The 24,307-nt window shown below is 42.1% G+C and overlaps 1 protein-coding gene across 1 annotated transcript in view; it reads right to left on the reverse strand.

Moving 5' to 3' along the window:
• LOC110958203 (neuropilin-2-like) overlaps positions 1-24,307 on the reverse strand; it is a 99,721-nt gene that overhangs the window by 42,113 nt on the left and 33,301 nt on the right. Inside the window, exons 4-9 of the mRNA XM_022204622.2 lie at positions 22,986-23,213; positions 20,316-20,471; positions 20,065-20,234; positions 15,662-15,817; positions 5,104-5,248; positions 243-418 (exon numbers count right to left, since the gene is read on the reverse strand). Of these exons, the coding sequence (XP_022060314.1) occupies positions 243-418; positions 5,104-5,248; positions 15,662-15,817; positions 20,065-20,234; positions 20,316-20,471; positions 22,986-23,213 (1,031 nt within the window). The remainder of the gene's footprint in view (positions 1-242; positions 419-5,103; positions 5,249-15,661; positions 15,818-20,064; positions 20,235-20,315; positions 20,472-22,985; positions 23,214-24,307) is intronic.

Consider the following 24,307-nt stretch of genomic DNA (forward strand, 5'->3'; position numbering starts at 1 on the left):
CCCTGAAACTTGGTTCCTCTTTGCATTTCTAGTTCAATTTACACACGCAAGCTACAAAGGGATTTAACATTGAATCAGGTGTGCTGATCAATAGAAATCATTGTAGACGCTATAACAAAAAATGATAATTGTTTTGTGTTTTCTGATGCAAACACAAGGAAAATGGACCCTAACTTCATCTGCTCATCTTCAGCTACAGTCTCAAGCTACTATCCCTGTGCAACGTGATGTACATGATATACCTGCAGCCACTCCTCTCCAGCGATGGGCTGTGTCGGGTTTGGAAACCAGCCTGACCGACTGGCCACCAGCCTGGCTGCTCCCATGGAGCCATGGATGTCCCTCATGGAGGATGCAGAGATTTGGGAGTCAGGGAGCAGCCCAGACAACATGCCTTGGAGCTCTGAGCAAGGAGCATCTGAACAGGAGAGAGAGAAAGGGTTGAGAGTATTTTACTCTCCCGCTGTAGGGCATTTTCTAAAGCATGAAATAAACTTTTGATTTTTTTCATAACTTAAAGGTGGGGAAGGTGAGTTCTGGGTATTTTTAAAGGTTATTACAATCAGTAGACAGCAGAAATTTTTCTTTCTTCTTCTTTTTTTTTGGCAGAACTGTAATAATGTAGTTCTGGAACCTCTGTCTTGGTGCCACATAGATCAGTACAGCATTCAACGTTTGACAGACAGCCAAAAAAAAAAACACTATTTATGAAAAATGTAATGAACTACCAGTCAAAAAGACAACATGATTAGTGTAAAATGGTTCGTTTCTTAAACTGCAAAGGCTTACTGTATATTGGAGCTTTATTGTGTGAGACTTTTTGTTGGTCTCTTCATGCAAAACCATTGCCACACGCTAATAACACATGTAAAACTGGCATGAAAGCTGACCACGTGTTTACTGTGGTGGATTTTATCTTCTTTGTGATAGGAAAATGTGAGAAAAAGTAGAGGCTACCACGAGAGCCCCGTCACAACAATGTTTGTATATATATTAACTGCATTCATAATTACATTTTCAGAGATTATCTTAACATCACAAATATGTGACTTCCTTACTGCTTTACAGTTGCTTCTTTTCAACCAAACAATCCTATATTAGATGAGGTGAAACTCATCACCCCGGCAACCCAAAAATGGAGGAGAAGCTTCAAACACATTTCAAAAGGGGGCATTGTAACCCAGACTGTGATATTTTTCTAAACTAAAGCAAGTAATTTTGCTAAACCTAACCAAACAGCAAGTGAATTAAGCCTCAGCACAATGGGACTTTGTTCTCCCTTTGTAAACTTCTCTACCACCTTTAGTTCAGTGTGAATCAGCACCTCTGTGATTTGAGGTCAGAAGATTTTTTTTTTTTATTTCTCTGCACTTCACTTTGGCTTATTTCCCACTCAAGATTTATGACGGCTACATGGGCAATTATAATGAATGTTCAGAGCAGTTTGGGTACAGATTCAGGAGGATAAGGTTGCTGCACAGCACAGAGGAGTAAAATCTCCGAGGACGGTTGGATAGCGTGGCATCATGAGGTGAGGAACATTCAGTCTTTCAGGGACTGTGTTAAGATGATACTCATGGATAATCTCGGGAAATTGTGAGTAAAACACAGACTTTTCCGCATAAAACACAGATGCAGAGGAAGATTTTCTAAATCACATGAGATCCTCAGGTAATACCAGCCCCATGAGAATAGAGCTGCAGTCTTACCTTTCAGGGAGGAAATATGTTTCTTTCAAAACATTAATGAGATTGCAATTAAGTTGCACAGGGACATAATTTTTGTAAGACAGGGTTTAACATGGTGTAAATGGAAGGTAAAAGGCTAAAACATATCATTGTTCTACAAAAGCTGCTGCATTTTCTCTGAATGAATCCAGTCTGGCTAGATGAAACTGTTGCACTGCTAAGACATCTTCTACAGCCTACATAAAAAACTTTTCATACTTGCACTTCCAGGTCTGGAATAATTTGGTGTCACTGTTTGATCTCATCTTGGAGCAAAATTCTTGTGTGATTATGACAGGAATTGTTAAAACGACTGGTGTGTTGCACTCCGCAGCCCGTCTGAGCCGCTTTCCATCAAACCATTTCATTATTTTTCTTTCCTGCTGCTGCGACGTCGATGCATAACTTTAACCAAGCTACCAAAGGGGATTCTTCATGGGGAATTGAGCAAGAGAACTCCCAAATGGAAGAACTAAATGAAAGCATGTTGCAGATCAAAGAGGCGCTGTTTATTACACTGGCAAATGTGTTTTAGCCTAAAATGCATCAAAATATGGTGCTCCCATGAATAATGACAAAAAAAAAAGGAGAACCAAAAAAGTGACCATTTTTAAAAATGAAAATACGACGGAGCAAAAAAGAGGCATAAATGGGAGATGAGAGGGAGGGGAAGGGGAAAGAAGAAAGAGAAAAGGGGGGGGGGGAAAACAAGACAAAAGGTGAGGAAGGGGAGTTAAAGGACAAGAGGAGATAAAGAGATAGGCAAAAGGTCAAACAAAGACGGGCTGAAAGGACGGCGAGTGAATAGAAAGGGTGAGAAACATAGAGAGAGATGCGAGTGAAAAGAGAGCGAGAGAGCGGGCTGACAGTGAGGGGTGACGGTGATTGATGGTGACATTCTTCAGGTCTTCACGGAGATGAATGTTTAATGCTGTGACGTTTGCAACTGTGCCCCAGTATGGTAAATAATGAATCAACAATAAACAACAACAACAGCTACAGCCAGGCCAGATGAGCTCCCTCAAGCTCCATAACACAAGCAAAAACTGATTAGCCAGAAGAAAATTCTATTATTGTACTGTTTATTTTATGCTTTTGTTTTTCTAATTTCCATCTACGTATTTCAGCAGCTACCGCACTCTGGCAGGCCTTTTAATGCAGGAGTGCAGTGGGAGTCGATGAGAATATCATCTCCACGGATAACAGAAATAGTTAGATATTACACACCAGCATGAGAGCTCTTAAAGTCACACAAAGCGATATGTGCTCGTAGCCGTCGAATAGTCAAGGTCTCGCACACACGTTGAAACCCGCTACCTCTTACAAACTGTATGCTCTGATGTTTCGCCCACACATGGACGAACACACACTCCCACTGCTCTTTTCCTGATAACAAAGTCTCAAAGCGGCTGTAAAGTACACCTCTGAGTCACTACCTGCTCAATACATGTGGCTGGACACACTTATATGGTTTTACAAAAACACACACTCCACCAGCCTAGTGAGGAAATATAAATATATATATATATATATATATATATATATATATATATATATATATATATATATATATTAAAAAGTACTAAAAATAAATGATTGATAAGTGCTGCAGTGCTGAAATAAAATGAGATTAAGGAAGAAGTGATGGAGAGAGGAAGAGCAGAATGAGGCAGGGAAGATTTAAGGAAATGGTGGGAGAGGAGAAAATGAAAGAGGTGCGAGAGTAAAGTAGGAATGGAGGCTGTCAGCAAAGGCAATAGAAGGACAGAGGGAAAGGGAGAATGAGTAGGTAGAAAAACAGAGCGACACTGGAGAGAGATAGGTAGGAAGTGAGAAAAAAAAGAAGAGCAGGAGGCATAAAAGTGTGATTTAAGTTAATGACATGTCACTGGCTGACTGCTTTATGTCTGCCTTTATAGGCCTGGGTAGGGCATTATCACATTTCCCCTGGCAGTGTGTTCCACTGTGTTTTTGTCTCCATGTCTATGTGCAGCGAAGGAAACAGAAACAATGCTGCATGGCTATTAGCAGGCATGTTTGGTTATAAAGTTGTTTTTTTTCTCCCCAGCACGTTATGGGCATATTTTACCGAAACTGCAGCAGAACAGTTTGTTCATCCTGTGCACCTCTAAAGTATCAAACTCTTAACAAAAGGCGAGCGAGTCGGGGACTGTCAAGATTTTGCATATAAAGTCAGTGTTTTCCTCAGGCCCATGATGGATGGCAGAAATCACAAGGCAGCAGAGATGGGCAATAGTCAGGGAAATGGCCAAAAAAAGTGTTGAATGTGTTCTCGCTGCGGAGAGGGGTGAGAAAAGTAGGGTGATATATAATGCAATTTCAGGTGTTGGAGTAAAAAATAGGCGATCGGTAGACAAGAACAGAGGCAAGACACCTGATATATTCCACATCCCTGTCTGTATCTCTATCATGCACACACACGCACACGCGCGCGCACACACACGCACACACACGCACACACGCACACACGCACACGCGCGCGCACACAGCAGCAGTTTTATATTGTTTTGGTGTGATTGTGATTTGTGTGGGTGCTGAAATAGCCCTCCTGGATAAGAGCATATCTGTCCCTCTCAATGGCCACTACGATGGCAGCAGAGAGAGGCCCTAACCTAATAATGATACAGTGGAGCTGGAACACACACGTGCACACACATACACACAAATGGATCGAAAGTGTCTTTTACCATTTCTATACTCACAGACACACACTCAAACACAGACGGTCTAATTAAGTTTTATCTATTTATAGTATTGAGCTGATTATGCTGGTTGAAATCGTGTTTGTTTGCCAGGGCTGCAGATGAAAGCTGAGAGCCTGTTACTCTCTGATGTTATCACCCACACATCACACTCTAGTATTATTCTATTAGGACCGAGTGTGTCTCTTTGTGCGTGCATGTGTGCATGTGTGTGATCTGTGAGTGGGAGACAGAGAGGGGGGATATGTATATGAAAGAGCAAGGGCAAGAGTGTGAGTGCACATGAGAGTGGGTGTGTTGTGTGCATGTGAAAGAGAGAAACAGATGAGAGGAAAGCATGAATAGAATTATGAATAGGATTAATGGATAGACAAATTATAGAGTTATTTATCTCTAGATTGTATAAATGAAAAGAAAAAAAAAACTCTTTCACGTTCACCGGTTCTTTTTCAGAAAATGTTTTTTTTTAAGGAGTTATTTTAGCACTGACCCACCGTCTGACCCTGTGTAAAAGCCAGTATATCACCGGGATAAAACTTGGCAAAATGACTACTGTGTTTTCACAAAAATCCCATGAGGAGACTGACCAAACAAAAAAGGGGGAAAAAAAGTCTGAGAAACTATACAGAAAATAGACACTTCATCTTTCTTACCAGTAATCTGACAGCCGTAAAGCTCAAAACGCAGCGCGATGCCGTTCTTCCATGTCTGAGGTCTGATTCGTACAAAGCGGGCCAGGACCGGCTGTGGGATCCGATTGAGGACCACCTCTGTGGCATCAGCATTGGCATGGAAAACCTGTAGACCAAGAGGAACAGAGGCATTTAATGAGACATACTACACTGTGCAGGAAGAGCAGAGGGAGAGACAGCTGAGACCCGGGAGCTCAGGATGGATGATGGATAAATCCTGATAGTGCTGAGTCATGCAGCAGTATCATTTGTTTTGCTCCTATATACTATATATACAGCTGTTTTCTGCAGGGAGAGTTTTCAGGGGGAAAAAAAGCAAGGACAGCAGAGTGAACCCCCATATAGTTCCTGGAAAGACATTAAACCTGAAGAACTATGCTGAGATTTCAGCCATATTGGTGGAAATAAGGGCAGAATTGTCAGTTTGTCTGTCCAGCACATTGATCCAGAATGAAAAGTTTAAACTATTACGCTGATTTATACAAAACACTGAATCCAAAAGACTTTGGTGGTCTTACTTTTCTAGTGGCACCATGAGGTTCACATTTGTCGTTAATTCACTGTAATTTCTTAACAATTACTGGATGGGTTGCCCTGAAATTTGCTGCACACATTGATTTGAACTTCATTCTGTCTCTGGGACCTTATTGCCCCATATTTTCCCCATAGAGCACTTTGCTCTCAGAGTGCAGATCTACTTGTGGTTCCTCCAGTTTCCAAAAGTAGATTGAGCCTTCAGCTATCAGGCCCCTTCAGCTATGAAATCAGCTCCCAGTTTGGGCTCAGGAGTTTGACTTCCTCTCTACTTTTAAGCTTAGGCTTAAAACTTTCCTTTTAATAAAGCTTATAGTCGTGGCTGCCTCAGGTGACCCTGAACCATCTACTTAGTCATGCTGCTATAGGTCTAGACTGCTGAGGGACTTCCCATGATGCACTGAGTACGTCTCCTTTATCTCGCTCCATACATAGTTATATATGGCACCATTGCCTGTCATTAACTTTGTGTCCTCTCTCTCCCGTTGTTTGTGTTTTGTCCTCTCTGCAGGTATTTGGCTGTGGAGCTACACTTCTGATCTGCAGCTAATCACCTCACCTACCTCCCCACTGTGTATTGTTCTCTTATGTGTTGCTTCTCTCTGCATCTTTTTCTCTCTTCCCTTGAACCTCACCCCAACTGGTAGGGGCAGATGTCCACCCCCATGGGCCTGGTTCTACTGGAGGTTTCTTCTTGTTGAAGGGGAGTTTTTTTTTCTTCTCTCTGCTGCCAAAAAGCTTTCTCAAAAGGAATCTTGTTGGGTTTGTCGCTATAAAATAATTGTCTTCATTTTATAATGTGAAGTGCCTTAAGATGATTAATGCTTGAATTAGTGCTGTATAAATGAAACTGGACTAAGCTGAATTCAGATATGTGTTTAAGTTACACACACATATAGATACACACTATACCTCCTAAACATCACATTGTCAGCATTAAGCACGCATGTATTTAGACGACAGCTTATGATATGCTTTAGCTCAGCATTTTGCATAGTTGCTTACTAATGCCCAATAGAAATAGATAAAAATAGAAGTGCTCACCTTCAATGCATTAGCATTTTTCCCCCCCCAGCTGATATTTCAAGACCTTGTCAGTGAAACCTAAGTCATCTGCATGTCTGGATTCCACTGAGGACATGTGGAAAGAATATGACCCTTAAGGTTCAACATTTTGAGGAATCCAGTTGTTTGCTTTCTTATGTGTGACATAATCACATCAGCATCAGTCTCATGTCTGTGAGTTAAGTATAAAGATGGGGTCAGAATGCATTCACATAAAAACACAAGTGATGGAGGCTCACATGGCTCGGTCCCTTATTGTTTTAGACAACATAATTTAACACAAGTTCAAATGGCAACAGACCAATGTTTCTCCTCTGTGACATTAAATATGTGCAGTAAATGCACAAGAAGAACATATTGTCTGTCCACAAAGGAAGGAATGAGTGCAAAGGTTTACTTACACACTCACACACACACACACAGTCTGAGGGCATGCAGTGTGAAATAAATCAAGGGTGTAAGTATGTGGGAGAGCATCCTCTCTCACGTCCTCTTGACTCAACCACACACACACACAGAAACGCACACAGGAAAACATCTTTACTCCTTCACGCACAGTGAAGAGTGCTGTCACCCCTCAATGCACAAACACACACAAGATATTCACTGCTACCAGACAACCGCCTCACAGAAGCACACAGACCGTCTTTCCATCCTCACACGGTGCCCTCCGATCTCCTACGCTCCCCACTATGTGCGCTCACAACGCACACACAAAATGATTTCCTCTGAAAACACACACAAATACAGATAAAAGGAAATTGAATGGAAGCGCACATGGCCAGAAGCCATCTTTTTGTCTCTTGACATCAAGACTTTATATCTCTGTCTATCTGACAGTGTCATGTCTCTCTCTATCTCTCTCCAACAGTCAGCTCTGTAGGCTCTCCACAGGAAAACACAGCTGGGCTCCCGCTATTTTCCCTCTCATTTCACTGTCTCTCCTCCTCTCTGTCTGCTTTTGCCTCTGAGTCTCTTACACTCTTTCTATTATGTTACATTAGCGCTGAAAACACGATGTGGTGTGTTTATTACAGAGAGCGGTAAGCCTTATTCAACAGAGCCAAAGGCCTTGCAATTACTTGGTTGGATACGCATTTATAGATGTTTGCCTTGTTTTAGGTGTGTGTGTAAATGTATTGGTGTGTAAATTTTCTTCCTGTTCTCAATCCATTAAACTGCAAGAACCGTCAGGGGTGACAAAATATGGATGAGGGTAGTTTCTGACTTGCAGGAGCAGAGGCAGGCTGCTGGGCCAGCTGGGAATTGAACCCACGACCCACTGGGTGAACAACACAAAGCCAGCCCCACTGAACTTGTGCCCTTACAAAGGCCTTCATACCAGAAAGTGTGACCAGCTAAATGATGGAAAAATGCCTAAAGGCCCCAAAAGGCTTAATGGGATTGTGGTAGCAGACTGTAATTACAAGTGTGTGTGTGTGTGTGTTAGTGTGCGTTGGCGTGTAAAAGTGTAATTATGAAGTCTCACTCTTAGGAGTTGGGGGCTGGCGGGTGCTTTCTGATTTCCCCTGGTGCACACTGAAACATTTCTCCAGCACACACACACACACACACACACACACACACACACACACACACACACACACACACACACACACACACACACACTTTTATGTATGCGCACATAAGAGTGTACATACTGTATGAGTTGTTTGTGTGATAGTGTTTGTGTCAAAGTCTAACCTTGTTGCTGTCCTTTAGCAGCTCTTGACATTTGCAAATGAGTGTTTGTGCGTGTATGAGAGCGTGTTGCAGGCTTCTGAGAGCCAAACACATGCCCTCCTTTGACATGAATCTCGTGTCTTATTTCTCAATTTGCAACTTAGCTGAGGGTCATCAAACACAAAAACTTGACTTTCAGCTCAAGCTGCTGCCTGCCTTCCACTGTTACAGCTGTTGTTTTACAGTAACCTAAATAAATGCAAATCCTTTCAGTGTCATTCCTCAGACCTGTCTCTTAAATGTATCAGTATTTAAATAGTATCAGTATTTAAGAGACCGGTCTGAGATGAGAATGCATGGGGCAAGTTAAGAGACTTAAAGCAGATGTAGTTGGAATAACTTATTATTTGCTAACCCTCTGATCCCTGAGCGGTTTCTGGCTGGTTATCCTCCTGTCACATTTTTACTCACTATGGACTCATTTTCACTGCAATATGACATCATGCACCTCTATGGAAACAGCACAACCATGGCTGGAAGCAGAACTCCAGAAAATGCCAATTATGCAGTAAAACAAAGTTATATATCTCAGTAATCATAAAAGAAACTAAGCTGAAATCAACTGCACATTTTTCTTTGAAAAGCTCACAGGTGTTACGATTATTGGAAACAATGGTAACTTTACATACCATACATGTTTCCTTACTTGCAGCCTGCAGTTTAGCCCAGTCCAGCTGAAAAGTTGCTGATATTTTGTTGCTTAACCGTTGGTCGCAGCTGAGTCATTGATGGCTTACTGGTTGCACAAGGGAGCACAGAAATCTAGGTTTTCCATAGAATCTGGTTAGTGCAAATGGTTGATTTTTTTGGCAAGAATAATTTTAAGCTTAGATTTGGTTGCATTTTCCCAAGAAACACAAGATTAGTCCAAGGACTGTTGGAAAGTTGTAACAAGTGTCTGATAATTCTCTCTGTTCTTACAATTTTTTGCTCTGATTAATGGTATAATGCCGGAGGGTTTTAGAGTTCAAAAGGTTAAAAAACAGCCATGTAGAGGAATGTAAACCTATTTGAACTCGGGGTTGCCCCTCTTGATTAGTAGATTCTTATCTTTCCTCCTTTGTGGGCAGGCATCAATTATGACATCTCACACTGACCAGCCTGTGAGTTTACAGAGATAAAGAATAAAACATCACATCACAAGTAATAGGAGATTTAACCAAAGGTCTTAACCAAAGGTCTGTGCACACTTATTAACAAACATATTCTTCCTGTAACAGCTCCCAGGTTGTGGCTCGGCAGTGAGAATCCACAGAGAGCAGGTGTAAGGGGATATGCAGCATCCCTGAGGTCTTAAACTCCTAAATTCACTGTTAACAGTCTGTCTAAAAGGCTTCAATAACAATCAGCTAATGGACTACACCTGCAACCCAGCTCAGGTTATTAAGTGTGTGTGTGTGTGTGTGTGTGTGTGTGTGTGTGTGTGTGTGTGTGTGTGTGTGTGTGTGTGTGTGTGTGTGTGTGTGTGTGTGTGTGTGTGTACGTGTGTGTTTGTGAGCCTGTCTGCGATTGTTAATGGTCCACCAATGTTAGGAGACAAGGGAAGCTGACACCAGGAAAGGTGTAGGGTGAACACTCTTCACCCTCGCTCTGTCTCCAGCTTGCTCTCTCACACACAAACACATTTAGACCTACAAAAACAAACAGAAACGCTGCCTAACAAAACCCTATAAGAAAGTTCGAATGGTGTTTTAGTGTCCGCGTAAAGCGAAGGCGACAGACATGAGGCGGACACCATTTCTGCTTTCGTTTACACACACCAGCCCTGCTAAATAACAATGGACTGCAAGGTAGCTGATTCTTGTTTGCAGGCAAAAGGCAACAAATCCAATCTAGCGTATAACTACCGGAAAGGAGAATGACAAATGAATATGCTCACCTCATGGGAAAGTAAAGAACAGGTGTGTGTGTGTGTGTGTGTGTGTGTGTGTGTGTGTGGTCGTGTCGTAAGCCTGCAGGGCCACAGTCAGTCAGCCAGAGAGGACCAGCGCAGACGTGCTGAATTATTCAAATGTCCGTGCTGAGCGTGTTTTGTGTGAATGTGTGTGCATCGAGTTATAAAATAATAAAGCGCCCCCCCATCTCCTCTTATTTCATCAGATAAGGACGAGCACACACACACTCACAGACTGCAGGAAGGTAACCTGTCTTTGACAGCTGAATCCGAGTGTGTGTGTGTGTGTGTGTGTGTGTGTGTGTGTGTGTGTGTGTGTGTGTGTGTGTGTGTGTGTGTGTGTGTGTGTGTGTGTGTGTACAATACACAAATCTCACAGACCAAATGGCACATGGCACCTTTATAATATCCCCGTTTGTCCCTTTTCTCTTTTCCTCCCAGATTTTCTTTTTTCATTTGTCACAAACTCTTTTCTGCCTCTCTCCTTTGACCTCACCCTCCCTCCTGCCTTTCTCTCACCTCTCAGCCTTCCTCCCTCTACTCTGTCGTTTTATTTTCTTTCCCTCTCCCGACATCCTTCCAGGCTGTGTTGCTGAGACCTCTGATCTACCCAGAGGGATTCGTGGTCAACACCCTTGTCTGCTATTCTCATTATTCCCCCTCTCCTCCTTGCCTCTGTTCATCCATCCATCCCTCTTTCTTTTGCTCTGCGATTCCCCGAAGAACACTTCTTTCCCCCCCTTCTGCCTCTTTCTTTCACTCACTTGTTCCCCTATAAACCTCCCTTCCCTCCCTCTGGTTTCCACCTCTCTTCCTCCCTCTGCACCGCTCAGTTCCTCCTCACTCTATCAGTTCGATGCTTGACTACTTAACCTATAGCTTGTTTCTTTTTCTTTCTTTGCTAATTTTTTCCCCCAACTTTTTCGAAATGTTCCTCCCATCACGATGCCTCTCTCTCTCTCTCTCTCTCTCTCTCTCTCTCTCTCTCTCTCTCTCTCTCTCTCTCTCTCTCTCTCTCTCTCTCTCTCTCTCTCTCTCTCTCTCTCTCTCTCTCTCTCTCTCTCTCTCTCTCTCTCTCTCTCTCTCTCTCTCTCTCTCTCATTCCACCCACGTCTCCCTCCTCCATCCATCGCTCTCCATCCATCCTCCCTCCCACAGATTAAAGTGGGAATAGGAGGTTTTGGTCTTGGCCGTGGTCCATCGTTGTAATGGTCACAGACAGCTCTGCCTGCAGCAATTCAGGAGGAGTACGTAACAACATTTATATCACGTCAAACTTAAATGTACCTATCTGCAGAAGGTCTTCAAGACTTAAACCGAGAAATCATTTCTCAACCTCAGATAGGCAATTTTGTGTTCTGACTCACTAGATAGTTGAAGTTCTACAGACAGTATCATATTTTTTTTATCCTTCTGTGTATTGCAAGTTCCCAAGAGCAGTCAAATGATCAGATATTGACCTGTTAATCAAATGGGAATATAAGATAAATGACTGCTCCAGGAGTAAAGACAGGAACAGAAGAATACAGATTCATGTATGGATTAGAGGAGACAGAATTTAGGTTCACATGGGTGTCTTATACTTTGCCCATATGTCTGTTTCGCTCCCCTGTTACTCTGGTAGTATCTGTCAGGACAATGTTGGAAAACATTATGGATGAATATTACTTTCTCCTCCCGTCTGAAAAGTTTTTGCTAGTTAACGTCTATTCCATATGTGCCATCTGGTTCACGACAGGCCTTTAATGACATTATCAAATACATTACAGATCACACAAATCATCGTGATGCTGTGTGACAGCAGCGCCGCCCCTGTGGGCTGGCTCCCAGATGTTTAAAACCAGAGTGTGTGTCTGTGTGTGTGCAGAGTGGCTGTTTTATTAAGAGCAACTCATCTGTGACAAATGTTAAGATAAGGTGTTGTAAACATAAATCTATCCACATGCATGTGCTTTATTTGTACGCCTTCACTCTCATGTACATGCAGCATTATTTTGTGCATTACTTTGTCTTACCAGGAGAACATCCACTATGCCGTACTCATACCTTTCTTTTTTCTTTCCATGTGGCTTCCATTAATTCCTGTCCTCCTTTAATGCCTCTTGCTCATAAAACACTAATTCAATAATTCTTCCAGATTAACACGCACATACACACACACACACACACACTCACTGGAGCATCACTGTAGCTAAGTAAAGAAAGTCATTTGTTTAAGCAGGATAAACGTGCCTGTCTATTTCATGATGACTTTCTCAGAGACATACGGGGGGAAGCAGAACAAATGATGGAGTGTCGAGGGAGGGAAGAGAGAAAAAATGTAAAAGAGTGCAAGAGAGGAAGAAGAGGGTGAATGAAGATGTGACGAGAGCGAATGAGTCGACAGGGAGAGAGAAATTGATGGATGAAGAGATTTTTTTAAGGGAACGAGTGAAGGGGTGAGTGAATGAAAATGTCAAGAAAGAGATGGATGGATAGACGTACAGTTCAGCGCAGGTTCAAACAGTTAACATAAGGGGGTCAGCTGACCTCTGTATATTCCCGGCATGAGTAAAAAGCAGCCCACTGTCACAAAAGTATGTGTAATAGCTGCGCTGGTCCACAGCACAAGCATATTATTTTCACAAAAATGGTTGTAAAATTTTAAGACGCGCACAGTTTTTTAGGGGCCATTCTTGAGGCAGGACTTGTAGAAAACAACCAGACATTTGCACAGGTGTGCCTTGAGCCAAATAATGATCTTTTCTGAACCTACCTGGTAGTTTTGGTATCGAAAGTTAACCAAGGATTTTTGTGTGTGTGTAAATAAAGAAAATAGTGACAGAAAAACATTTGCACCCAAACCATGATGGTTTGTTAAATGTGGTCAAGCAATTTTTGGGCCTAGGCTTGAAAAAGTAATTTTGAAGAATAAACAAAAGAAAAAAACAACTGAGAACAACAGCAAGTGAGAACAAAAGTAAACAGTGAGGGAAAATGTGACAAAACACAGATTAGATGGGATCCAAACGTGTGCATTCTGGCTGAAAATCCTGTTGGTAATGAAAGTTGTTGCTCTTCTTACATATAATGAGTTAAGTGACATTAACAGGCCAATAGAAAATAATCAAAACTAGGCCAAAAAATACATTGGCATCTTACAATTTTACAGCCTTTATGGTAAAACTAATGTGTTAATTTGCTGTGGACCAGTGTAGCTATGAACACAGTTTGGTGACAGACTGAGTTGTATAAAGTGGCGACTACACAAAAGTAAGAATATAGCAGAGTTGCTATAAAACTTTCACGTAAATTTATGTCAAGACAAAAAGAAAAATATGACATGCTTAATCACTGTTCGCTGCATGAACTGATCCAGGATCTGCTCTCAATTATAAAAAACAATTTCCTTGAGTTATCCCACGAATGCAGACGCAGCATTTTACACATTCAAACTACAGTATAAAACACTCCGCCAAAAAATCTTGGCCACTGCTTTTGAGTGATCTATACATCTTTCCAGCATAAAACACACACTCACACTTACACTCTGGAAGATGAGAGACACAGCACGGAAAGGTCGATGCTGACTGGCCAGCTGAGAAGGGACCAAGATGCTGACACCATCATTTCATCATCAGATAAATAACCATCACACATGGCGTCTTTTCTACCTTCTCTCTGCTTTGACTTCACTGTATTTCATTCATCTTTTCCTCTAGCGATAACAAAAAGCCATAAAGTGGAGACCACCCTGTGTGTATGCATGCAGTAGATTCATATATCTAGTTACTATCCATAATGAACCAATGAGACGATGATGATGTACAGTAGTGGATTAAGTAGGGTGATTGACGACCCTGAGCTGAACCATGAGATTACTGCGCAGACTGACTCACCAGGGGTCCAAACAGCTCAAAAGACCCTTGCCGTTTGGCTTGTCTACGTGTGTGTGTATGTATTCTACCAGAAGCTGCAGCTGATTTATTCTAGACTCCTCCTCCCCAAACACACACATTCATATGCACACACTCTATCTATGAGTCTCTTGGTATTCAGCTCGAAGCGGCTTTCCAGGGTTATGGGGGAATCAAGAGGGATTATGGGTGGTGACACCAACAGCTAACCTCAAAACATTGTCATTAATCTGTTTTGCATATTGGATTTTTATTGTTTCTAAGCCTGTTGCCAGTGTGCCATTAAACTGGGCTGTAGTTGCTATGTGACTGACAATACTGAACGGATGTCATAGTGACTGACCGGTTCAGTTTTTTTCTTTTCTTTAAACCATAGTAACATTCCTGAATGTTCATTTATTGTGGAAAAACATGCAGTTTTTTTCCTGCAAATGTATTCCTGCATAGTATAGCAATTGAATTCTCTGGAAAATAACTGTCGACTAAGCTTAATAGCGGAACACATGATCGAAAAAGCTTGCCTTACACTTACTTCCCCTGCCTCTTTCCTCCATCAACCTTCAATTTATTTTTATTTTCTGTGCTGTTTTATCCATCCATCACTTCTCTGGGAGTCAGCTTTTGCTGTAAGCCTTATGGGATCTGCAGTCCACAAAGGAACCCCAGATGGTTAGACTGGATCTCCCGTTTCCCCCTCTGAGCAAAATGCATGCATCTGTGAGCGTGTGCATTAGTGTTCATAAAGGAATAGGAGTTTACAGCACAAAGCTAGACGTGGCGTTAGACCGCAGGACAAACATGTGTGACCACTAGCAGGGGGAGAACGGCTGCGATGGAAAAACCCGCCGCAACCGCTGGAATGCTCTTCCACTCTAATTGCAGTTCCAACCATTAAGACTCTCCGCACTGTCTGCTTCATTTCTACCTGGCACCCCCCACGCTGCTGCATACTCACCGATGACATATCATGCCTTTACACCTTGGAGAGAAACCGCTTAGAAACCGACCCAATCAGGTCAACATTATAGGCAGAACTCTGACCAGACAGTAACAGAAACCAGATGGGATGTGAAAAGCAGAGTGTGCGGTGTAAATGCAGTTGCATACAATGATGTAAGATATCACTTGGAGCTTGGAGACGTGCGCTGGTTCTGGCTCGGTCATAAACGCTTAAATGAAACCAACTGAATGGCAGTGGAACGGCTGTAATTGCAGACACCGGTTAAATTTTGGGCTTGTGGTCAACTCTTGCTGCATATATTCCGTCTCATATTTCTCTCTAACTCTTCCACGAGAATGCACGTCGAGGCATGTGTGCAACCTAAGATAAGTTTCTCTAGTTGCCTCTGAGTGTTTTGCAGTTGCTACCATGTGTGTTTTTGCCTACCTTATGATTCTTGCCATGTCTGTAGACCATCCAGTCCTCTCCATTAGTGCTGACCTCCAGCTTGAAGGTGGTAACATGGTAAGCCTTCTGAGTTTCCTTCGAAATGGCGCCTTGAGTGGCGATGCCAGTGAGCACCTTCAGAGTATGGAGGTCCACCTGTTGGTAGGGACAGAGTTATATTTTCATATCTTTATACAAATTTAACCACACAAATACACACCTGAACATATCCTCATTCATCTCTCACCTTCTGCTCTCTTTTTCTCCCCTCCTCATCTCCTTCTCTCTGTTTCTTTCCTCTCTGCTACTCTCTCTCCTGGCAGATCGATAGTAATGACCTGGGGCTCATTTTAATTTCCTCTCATACAATAGCTATAATCACCTCCCCATCCTGATTGTAGATGCTACACTACGTGTCTGGCATGCTGCTGGCTGTGTTGCATCACATTTGGACAGCAGTGCACTGAATGCCGGCTTCAAACGCCTTAATTTCAAGGTCCCTCAAGTAGATACACATTTGTTTTGCTCCACAGTGCCCAAAATGAGTCCAACTAGAACAATGCAGTTATTTAAACAACAATGGAAAGCTTTAAGAAATGAAGAAGGACAACAAAACAAAAGCATTATTCTGTTTTACGAATAGATGTTAAAAGTGATAAGGAGCAACACTTGTCAGCAAGAACTACTCTGTTGTACTGTACGGCTCAATATTTAAAGAAACAATTTTCATCACTGAAACCTGAAACTAGCTAGTAAACACTACTTAGAATTTTTTTAGGACATGAGCCCTAACTGGTTACAGTAGTTTAAAGTTCTATAGCAGGGACACAGCACACCTGCAACTGTTTAACATGACTAGTTCACATTTTTTAAGCTCTATCAATTTAAGGCAAACAGATGGAGAGCAAAAGATGAGAAAGGTTCTCCTGGAGGTTATCGCATTTATTTTCCTCCATAGAGGCAGCTGAAACCTGTAGATTAATCAGAACTTGTGTGTGCTGTGTGAGTGTGTGCTCCGTGTCCCACTGGGGTATAGTACAAAACACTCGGGGAGGTAAAATGCTGTGTTTGTTATCTGTCAGAGAGACAGGTGTTTTAGATTACTTCCAACACACACATACACGCACACGGCTACACTGGTAGGGCCAGACAAAGATCCACCAAGACAACTAATCGATAGTCCGGAACCGAAGAGGGGAACAGATGAGAGGAGGAGGGGTGAGGAGTAAGGGAGGAAAAGGGAGAGGAAGAAAGAAGAGAAGGAGGAGAGGAACAAATGACAGAGAGAGAGAGAGAGAGAGAGAGAGAGAGAGAGAGAGAGAGAGAGAGAGCGAGAGAGAGCGAGAGAGAGAGAGAGATGCTAAGTGAGCCTTCCCAAGCAAGGTTCCTCATCAATCACAGAGCTGTTAGAATAACGGAGCCACCAGCACTCACATCATCAATCTGCACCACACCTTACTGAACCAAGCCAGAATAGAAGAGAATATAAAAGAACAGAATAGAACAAGAGCATACGCGACATTAGAGGCCTTAGAGAGAGATTTAAACCACACACGTGGCTCTCGAGCCAGCATGGCAAAACATGCATGCCTGAGCTGTGCAGGCACGCACAAACACACACACACACACACACACACACACACACACACACACACACACACACACACACACACACACACACACACACACACACACACACACACACACACACACACACACACACACACACACAGAGTTATAAGACACCACGGGGTGCAAGATGCAAGAAGGAGAGGCACGTTGGCATTTATGACAGCTGCTTGTCAAGACAGAAGCTGTCACGCACACACACGCACGCACATGCGCACACACGCACACGCACACACACACATACACACACGCACACGTTGAGGCCTTGCTCTCTGCTAGGTGTTAACGCAGGGGAACAGCTGAGAGCCTCTGTGGAACACAACAACCTGACCACAACACCGGTGAACAGAGAGGCAGAAAAACAACATGAGAGCAATAGAAGCTGCATTTCCAGTCGACCGTGAAGCCAAATTAATGCAAACATCTGATGCGTCACAAGCAATAAAACTCAAATCTGGGGTCTTTCAATGGGGTCGGGAGATTACATTAATTCATTACAATAAAGTGGAAATCAGGGAAAAACATTCATAAAGATTTTGGAAACTCTTTCAACTATTGATTTGTGTTTAGCAAATTGTTTTGTGTCAGCTACTTTTGAGAGTCTGTTGGAAGGACTGAGCTGTCAGCTGTAGGAGGTAAGACAGGAAGGAAGGGTGAGACTGATGGGACCTTGGCCTTATGCAGCCTCTTGGCCACAGTCCTTTCCTGTGTTTGTCTGGGCCAGAGTATGGCTGCAGAGAAGATCTGAATTACTGCTTCCATTCAACATCTGTCTGTGACTGTCTGTGATTGAGACGCTGGTCTGACTAATGCAGAGGAGCTGACTGCACTTACATGATCAGAAGAGAAACTGTGTCACAACAAGGCAGGCAGGTTTGTTCTCTCCAGCAAGCCACTTAGTTGCTAACATGCTAGCTGCTATCTTGTTTCTAAGAAGTGTTTTCTCATTTCTAGAAATACCTATACATGCAGTGCACACAGTACAGCTATTGCTAACATATCAAAGGTATCAAATAATGTAAAATGGACAGAAGATGTCAGGTTGTCATTACAACTCCAAATCTGGCGAGCTTAGATTTTGCAGTGGAATTGTGTAGCGGAATCGGGAAAACTGAGAATAAAATATAAACTTTGGTTTCCAGGAGTGCAACAGGGTTCACAAAATGATTAACAGGATATAAAGGTAGAAAAACATAGTGCTGATATGGAAAATTAGGTGTTTTTTCATTTAGAAATTGTGCTTTTCATTTTGCACAGTGATTATTGATAACTGTAGCCCAAGAAAAGAAAAGTCTTTTAAGGATAATTAATATGTGCAACTGCTGAAAAAAGTTCACTAAGCATTGCTTTGGAGGGCTTAAGTCAAAAAGGTTTAGATGGTGACAAACCAGAGATGCAAACTCTCAAAACTGGCTTGAAAAGTCAGATGTATTTGCTATGTTGGCGAGTTAATTACCAGATATTTTACAGCGCTTATAAAAATACAAAAATGTTTTTCTCTCAAGGTACTACGAAGCAAGTTGTTAAAAGACAGACTTTCTTCATGTTACCTATCTCAACAAAACCTACAACCCCAGTCAGAGATAATGAGTATCAATATGGTAGTTTACCCAGGTTTTCTTCTTCAGACTGAGCATGCTCACATAAAAGCGGGTGATGCATCATGTAAATATAAAAATGTATTATAGTAAAAAGCATTGCTTCTGCAAATGATGCAAGAGAGGAATGCCGGTAGAAAACTGTTAATGGTGTAAGTTAATGTGCTTATTTTACCACTCAGTGCACTCTCAATGCAGCTGCTTATTTCTAGCATGGTAGCTGCACATTAGAGCTCTCAAACTGTATATTTCATATATTTATATAAAGACGACACTCCAAACGTGTATTTAGTGCTGGCACTGTACAGTAATGAAGGATATGTGGAAATTGCTTTAGTTTGTGGGCAAATCAAAGTGAAATCAAAGTTACCGACTGAATATTCTGTGTAATAAATAGCAATAAACTGATCAATTTTCTTATCTGTGTTCGATTGGCAGCTGTATCAGCAGTGTAAAGTGAACTTTGGAGGAAATGTGGACCGCTTTTTTTTTTTTTTGCATCACTAAATGTGATCACTAACAAACCATTCCCCCACAAAATCTTACTGACCCTTAACAAAAAGCAAGGTAAAAGTTGTGGTCTGGTTGTGTAAAGCTATTGGAAGGTGACAACCAACAAGATAATCTGTTGTTTGCAGGAAGTGTCCAACTAAAATGGACCTCTGGCTGGTCCTTTTTGTTGAAGGGGTGAGTGAACCTCACCCTTCCTCTCCCCTCTCACCCAGACACCCTCATAACTCAAGCTAAGCTCACAAAGTTGGCACCATGATATAATGTAGGAAACAATGCCTTACCCATCTAGCTGCTAAACCTTTTTAACACCACACCTCCCACTCACTCTCTCTGAACACACAGACACACACACCGACACAAATATATCTGTGGTAGAGTTATTATGTGTGACATGTCAACGCCAGGAAAAATATGGTGTTAAAGAAGGAGTGTGATCTGTTTTTAGTTTAAGCAGAGTAAACTTATTTTTTGCTGAATACATTTATTATTTATGTGTCTGAGGATTGGGTTTCTTGAAACAAACCTCTTGAAGGGCAGGTGTGAGTTGAGTGCATGTGTAAAACAGAACGAGGTATCTGTGAATAGGTTCAGTTTGAGTGAACGCTGAATGAACGAACACTCCTGAGTACTCTTTCCAAAATACAAGTTAGGACCAACTCGTACCTGTATGTACTCCCTGTTGCTGTCTTCATTGGGCGTCCACCCGTTGTCGTGGTAATTGAGTCGGGCCTGACGTGGCAACCAGTGTTCATCGAAGAAACTGGACGAGGCCGTGATCTGGTCATCTGTGATCTTTCCCGACTCCATACCAAATGCATTACTACAGTGGAAAGCTACAAGAAAACAGAAGGAGCTTATAACCGATATTCACGTTTATTATTTCAAAACAAGTCACAGTACTGACTTGAACTTACTCTCGCTGACTTCCTTGTGTGTCATGTTGTACCGAGCTGAGAAGCCGTCTTTGGCCACAGCCATGTCAGTGTGGAAGGACAGAGAGAGAATCCCAGTGGATGACTGGATCTCAGGAGGCACCCTGGTCCCGCAGTATCGACCAATCAGAGGGCCGACTGTCGATTAAACAAGAACGATTAGATAAGCCCGTCGTCTGTTCAATCTGCCTGCAACTTATACTGTATATGTCGTCATCTGTTTGGTTGTTTGTTTCACTCACGAAAGAATACTGTGAAGAAGAATGACTGTGTTAGTCACACAAGATCTTACTCATCCAGGTGTGGATCCCTTCATCCACCAACCCTCACATTTCTTTGTTTACATCCTTTACAACTTGCATTGCTTTCCCTTTCATCTATTATCTCCACCACTGTTTCCTCTGCTGACATCTGCTCATCATTCCACCTCCTCATGTCATCACCTCTCTTCTCTTCATCTATCATCTCCATCTCTTCACTGGACATGGTTTTACAATATGTACTATATATATATATATATATATATATATACATACATACATATGTGTGTGTGTGTGTGTGTGTGTGTGCAAATCCAAGGACCTAAAATGATTCCTCCACTGTCTTCTTCTCTAATACCACAACTTGTATATGTCAACACAAACAGATGAGTGTGATTTAGAGCCCCAGGGTGTGTGTGGTTGTGTGAAGGAGTGTGAGCACAGATAGTAGATTCATCCTGCTATTCCCGCTCCTGTTTTACACACACACAGAGATATACACATGAAGAGGCCTGTGGAGGAGGAGGAGGAGAAGAGAAAATAGCCGGCAATCGATCAATGCTATTGATTTTTTTCTTCCCTTTTGGAAGGGGTGGATATTTGAAATAGGGCTCTTGAGCAAATAATGGTAATAACTCTTTTCTTGATGGTGGTGTGGAGATGGAAAACAGGAAAAAAAAAAGAAGATGAGTCAAAGAAATGTACTATATGTATATGATTTTATATTTCATATATACCATATAGCTTACAGACCATGATTGCCTCATTTCCCCCTTTCCACTACCTTCATATTGTGGAATGTGGATAAGTGACCTCCCATTTGAATAGATGTGCTTGAAAGCAAACAGCTGACAAGTCATTTTATCAAAGGACATACAAACTGAACAGAGACATACACATATGTACATTGGCACAAATGCAAAAGTACTATTTTATCTTCTCTCTAATGTTCTCTTTCTTTTCCTATTTGATTTCTTGTCTAATCAAGTGAAAACTGAGTTCTCAGGCTGTTTATCATCTGATCCTCCTCTCCCTTTCATTTGAATAAATTGATTTTTTGGCCAGCGTGCCGACTCTCCACATCTCCTCCCTTCTTCCCACTCCTTTAACCTCAAACTGTACAAAACACACACACACACACATACACAATCTTTTTTCTTTTCCTGCTTGACATTTTCCTGTTCTCTCTTCCTGCTGGGGACTCGACACTCTTCCGAAGGGTGAAACTAAAAAGTCCTTCACCTCTGACTCTGACCCTGTAAATTTTAACCCCCTCCCACTTTGTTTCACTGTCTTTCCTTTCGTCTTGTCTTTTTTTGTCGTCTCCCTCCATCGTTCAGAGCAGAAGTCTTATTCCTTTTACCTTCCAATCCTTTTCTTTATGCAGAGTGAGTAAAGATGTTTCAATGAGGTGACTTTTTCCAGTCTCTGCACCATCTCCGTCTTTCTGTTTCCTCTCAGGCTAAATTCATACTTACAGTAAAGGAAAGCCCCATTGTTGGCTCTCTTTTCTACTAATTGTTTTCAGTCTTTGCTGGATCATTTCTAAGAATTTTACAAGATTTGGGAATTAAGCAACTGATAAAGCTTTCAGTTAAATTGTCTAGTTTTAACAACATAAATACAATGGATGGTATTTATTGCTAATATCACTGAAATGCCACAACAAACTACACATGAAAGTATCACAAACTAAAATAAAAATAGTATTTTTCAAGGTGTATCTTTTTCCCGCTTTTCATTCCCAGTTGCAGAACTCCCTTGAAATCCTTTTTCTCTTTCCTCCCAGTTTTTTCTTGAAGGCAGACCAGAGGTCTTCTGCCCTTCATGTATTCATACCAGCATTTCCTTCCTTTGTTCCAGTCTTCCCAGCAGTGAAGGGCTGCCCTTCCAGTGCTCTTCTATTCCTCTCTATCTTTTCCATCGCTTGAAACTAGATCCAAGGTTTTTGTGCCTTATTTGTCCTTCTAAACTCTTCCAGTTATTCTAGCAGTTCGACCAGAAATATCCTGGCCCTCTACCGTTCCTCCTCTCACCTCCCCTTTTTTCTCCCTCTGCTCAGAGACTCCTATTTTATTTTCCCCTTGAAAAGTTATGTTGATTCTCCATAGTGGGTGCCAGCATCGTGCCTGTAAGCTTTGCTTTCATCTACCAACGCATAGCTACTAAAATAGTTGTTGCTCCACCTCAGTCAATAATGATGTAGGCAGGGCAGAGTACACACATCGTTTCAGTTTGTTCTCTGTACTGACTCACGACACGAGTGGATTATTGTTTCACATCTGCATCAAGATCCTCGTCAGCACAGCCAACACACTGAACATAATTGTCACCAATAATGTGGAGATTACATGATCCGAAACCAAAAATACTTTCGGAGGACGTGTCGTACCTCCCGGGAGCCCATCCCACACTTCCAGCCAGTCGTACTTGCAGTCTCCCTCTCCGCCTGGCAGGGGATCGTTCTCCAGGTCGAAGGTGAGGAAGGTGAGGGTGACATCCATGCTGGGGGGTACGATGATGATAAAGGAGCACTCCAGGTTGTGGGGGTATTTATCTGGGAAGCCCGGGGACTCAATGAGCCCCGTAGGACTGGTGAAGTTACGCGAACAATCTGAACCTGAGATGAAGACATCGAGACAAAACATATTTTAGGATCAACATATTAGATATAAAATGTATATTAAGAGTCATCAATTGTTGGTTGAACTCATTAACTGGAAAAAAGATAAATGTCTGCAGAAAATTTGCTTAGAATGGGATGTAGGACACCATACACTGTCATTATAATTCAAACTAATGATATTATTCTGGGCAGACACCCAGAGGTGCTGTTTTAAGAGGAGGGTGCTTTAAAACTCTCAGCCAACTCAATACCAGTTTTTCAGTTTCATGACTCCCAGTTCTGCTATCTCAGTTTTCTTTATGTGATGAAACTGTGACTCTACATTATGTACTTATGCAGTTAATGTGATTGGTGGGGGACATCTAGAATGCGAATTTGCAGTATAGTTAGTGCTACTGAATGTTAATTTGTGTGCTTTAGGAACAGTAGCTTTACATAAATGCTAATCTTGTGGGTAGACACATAACCCAAGGGTCATGCAAATTCAAAATGGCCGTGTTGGGAATAAGAATAGTTGACATGCAGCTGATTCAGGTGTTTCGACTTTAAAAAAAAAGGCATATTTTAAACAATATGCTTTTTAAAGGGTAAACCTGTAACCTCTCCATGCTGTGCCATCTGTACAGAGATACAGCAGCGTATGAAAAATAGAATGTCACAGATCCAAAGTCTGAAGCTCTATAACAGGAAAAAATGCATCTGCTTGTGTGCCTAAAGTGCACTTAGAGCAGACTGTGTATTGCTACCAGCCACCTAATCTTTAAGAAAACTTAGCAGACATAAGTAAGTGAGTGATGGTATGAAACGGAAACACTGGAGTGAGAGAGGCAGACACAGAGTCGGCAGACAGCACCATGGATGGGTGGTCGAGCAGTTATGAGGGGCTTTAGATATCATTATACGCACACATACACACACACTCACACACGCACAGGGACATGCTGTGACCTAACTGTAATACCCTCTCTATTAATACTCACACACACACACATTATGGAGTGAATGTGGTCGTACCAACTGGACCATTATTCCAGACCATCCAGCCATGTATGCCCAAACACCCACACACACACACACACACACACACA

Source organism: Acanthochromis polyacanthus, chromosome 14, assembly GCF_021347895.1.
Source record: "Acanthochromis polyacanthus isolate Apoly-LR-REF ecotype Palm Island chromosome 14, KAUST_Apoly_ChrSc, whole genome shotgun sequence".
Lineage (NCBI taxonomy): Eukaryota > Metazoa > Chordata > Actinopteri > Pomacentridae > Acanthochromis > Acanthochromis polyacanthus.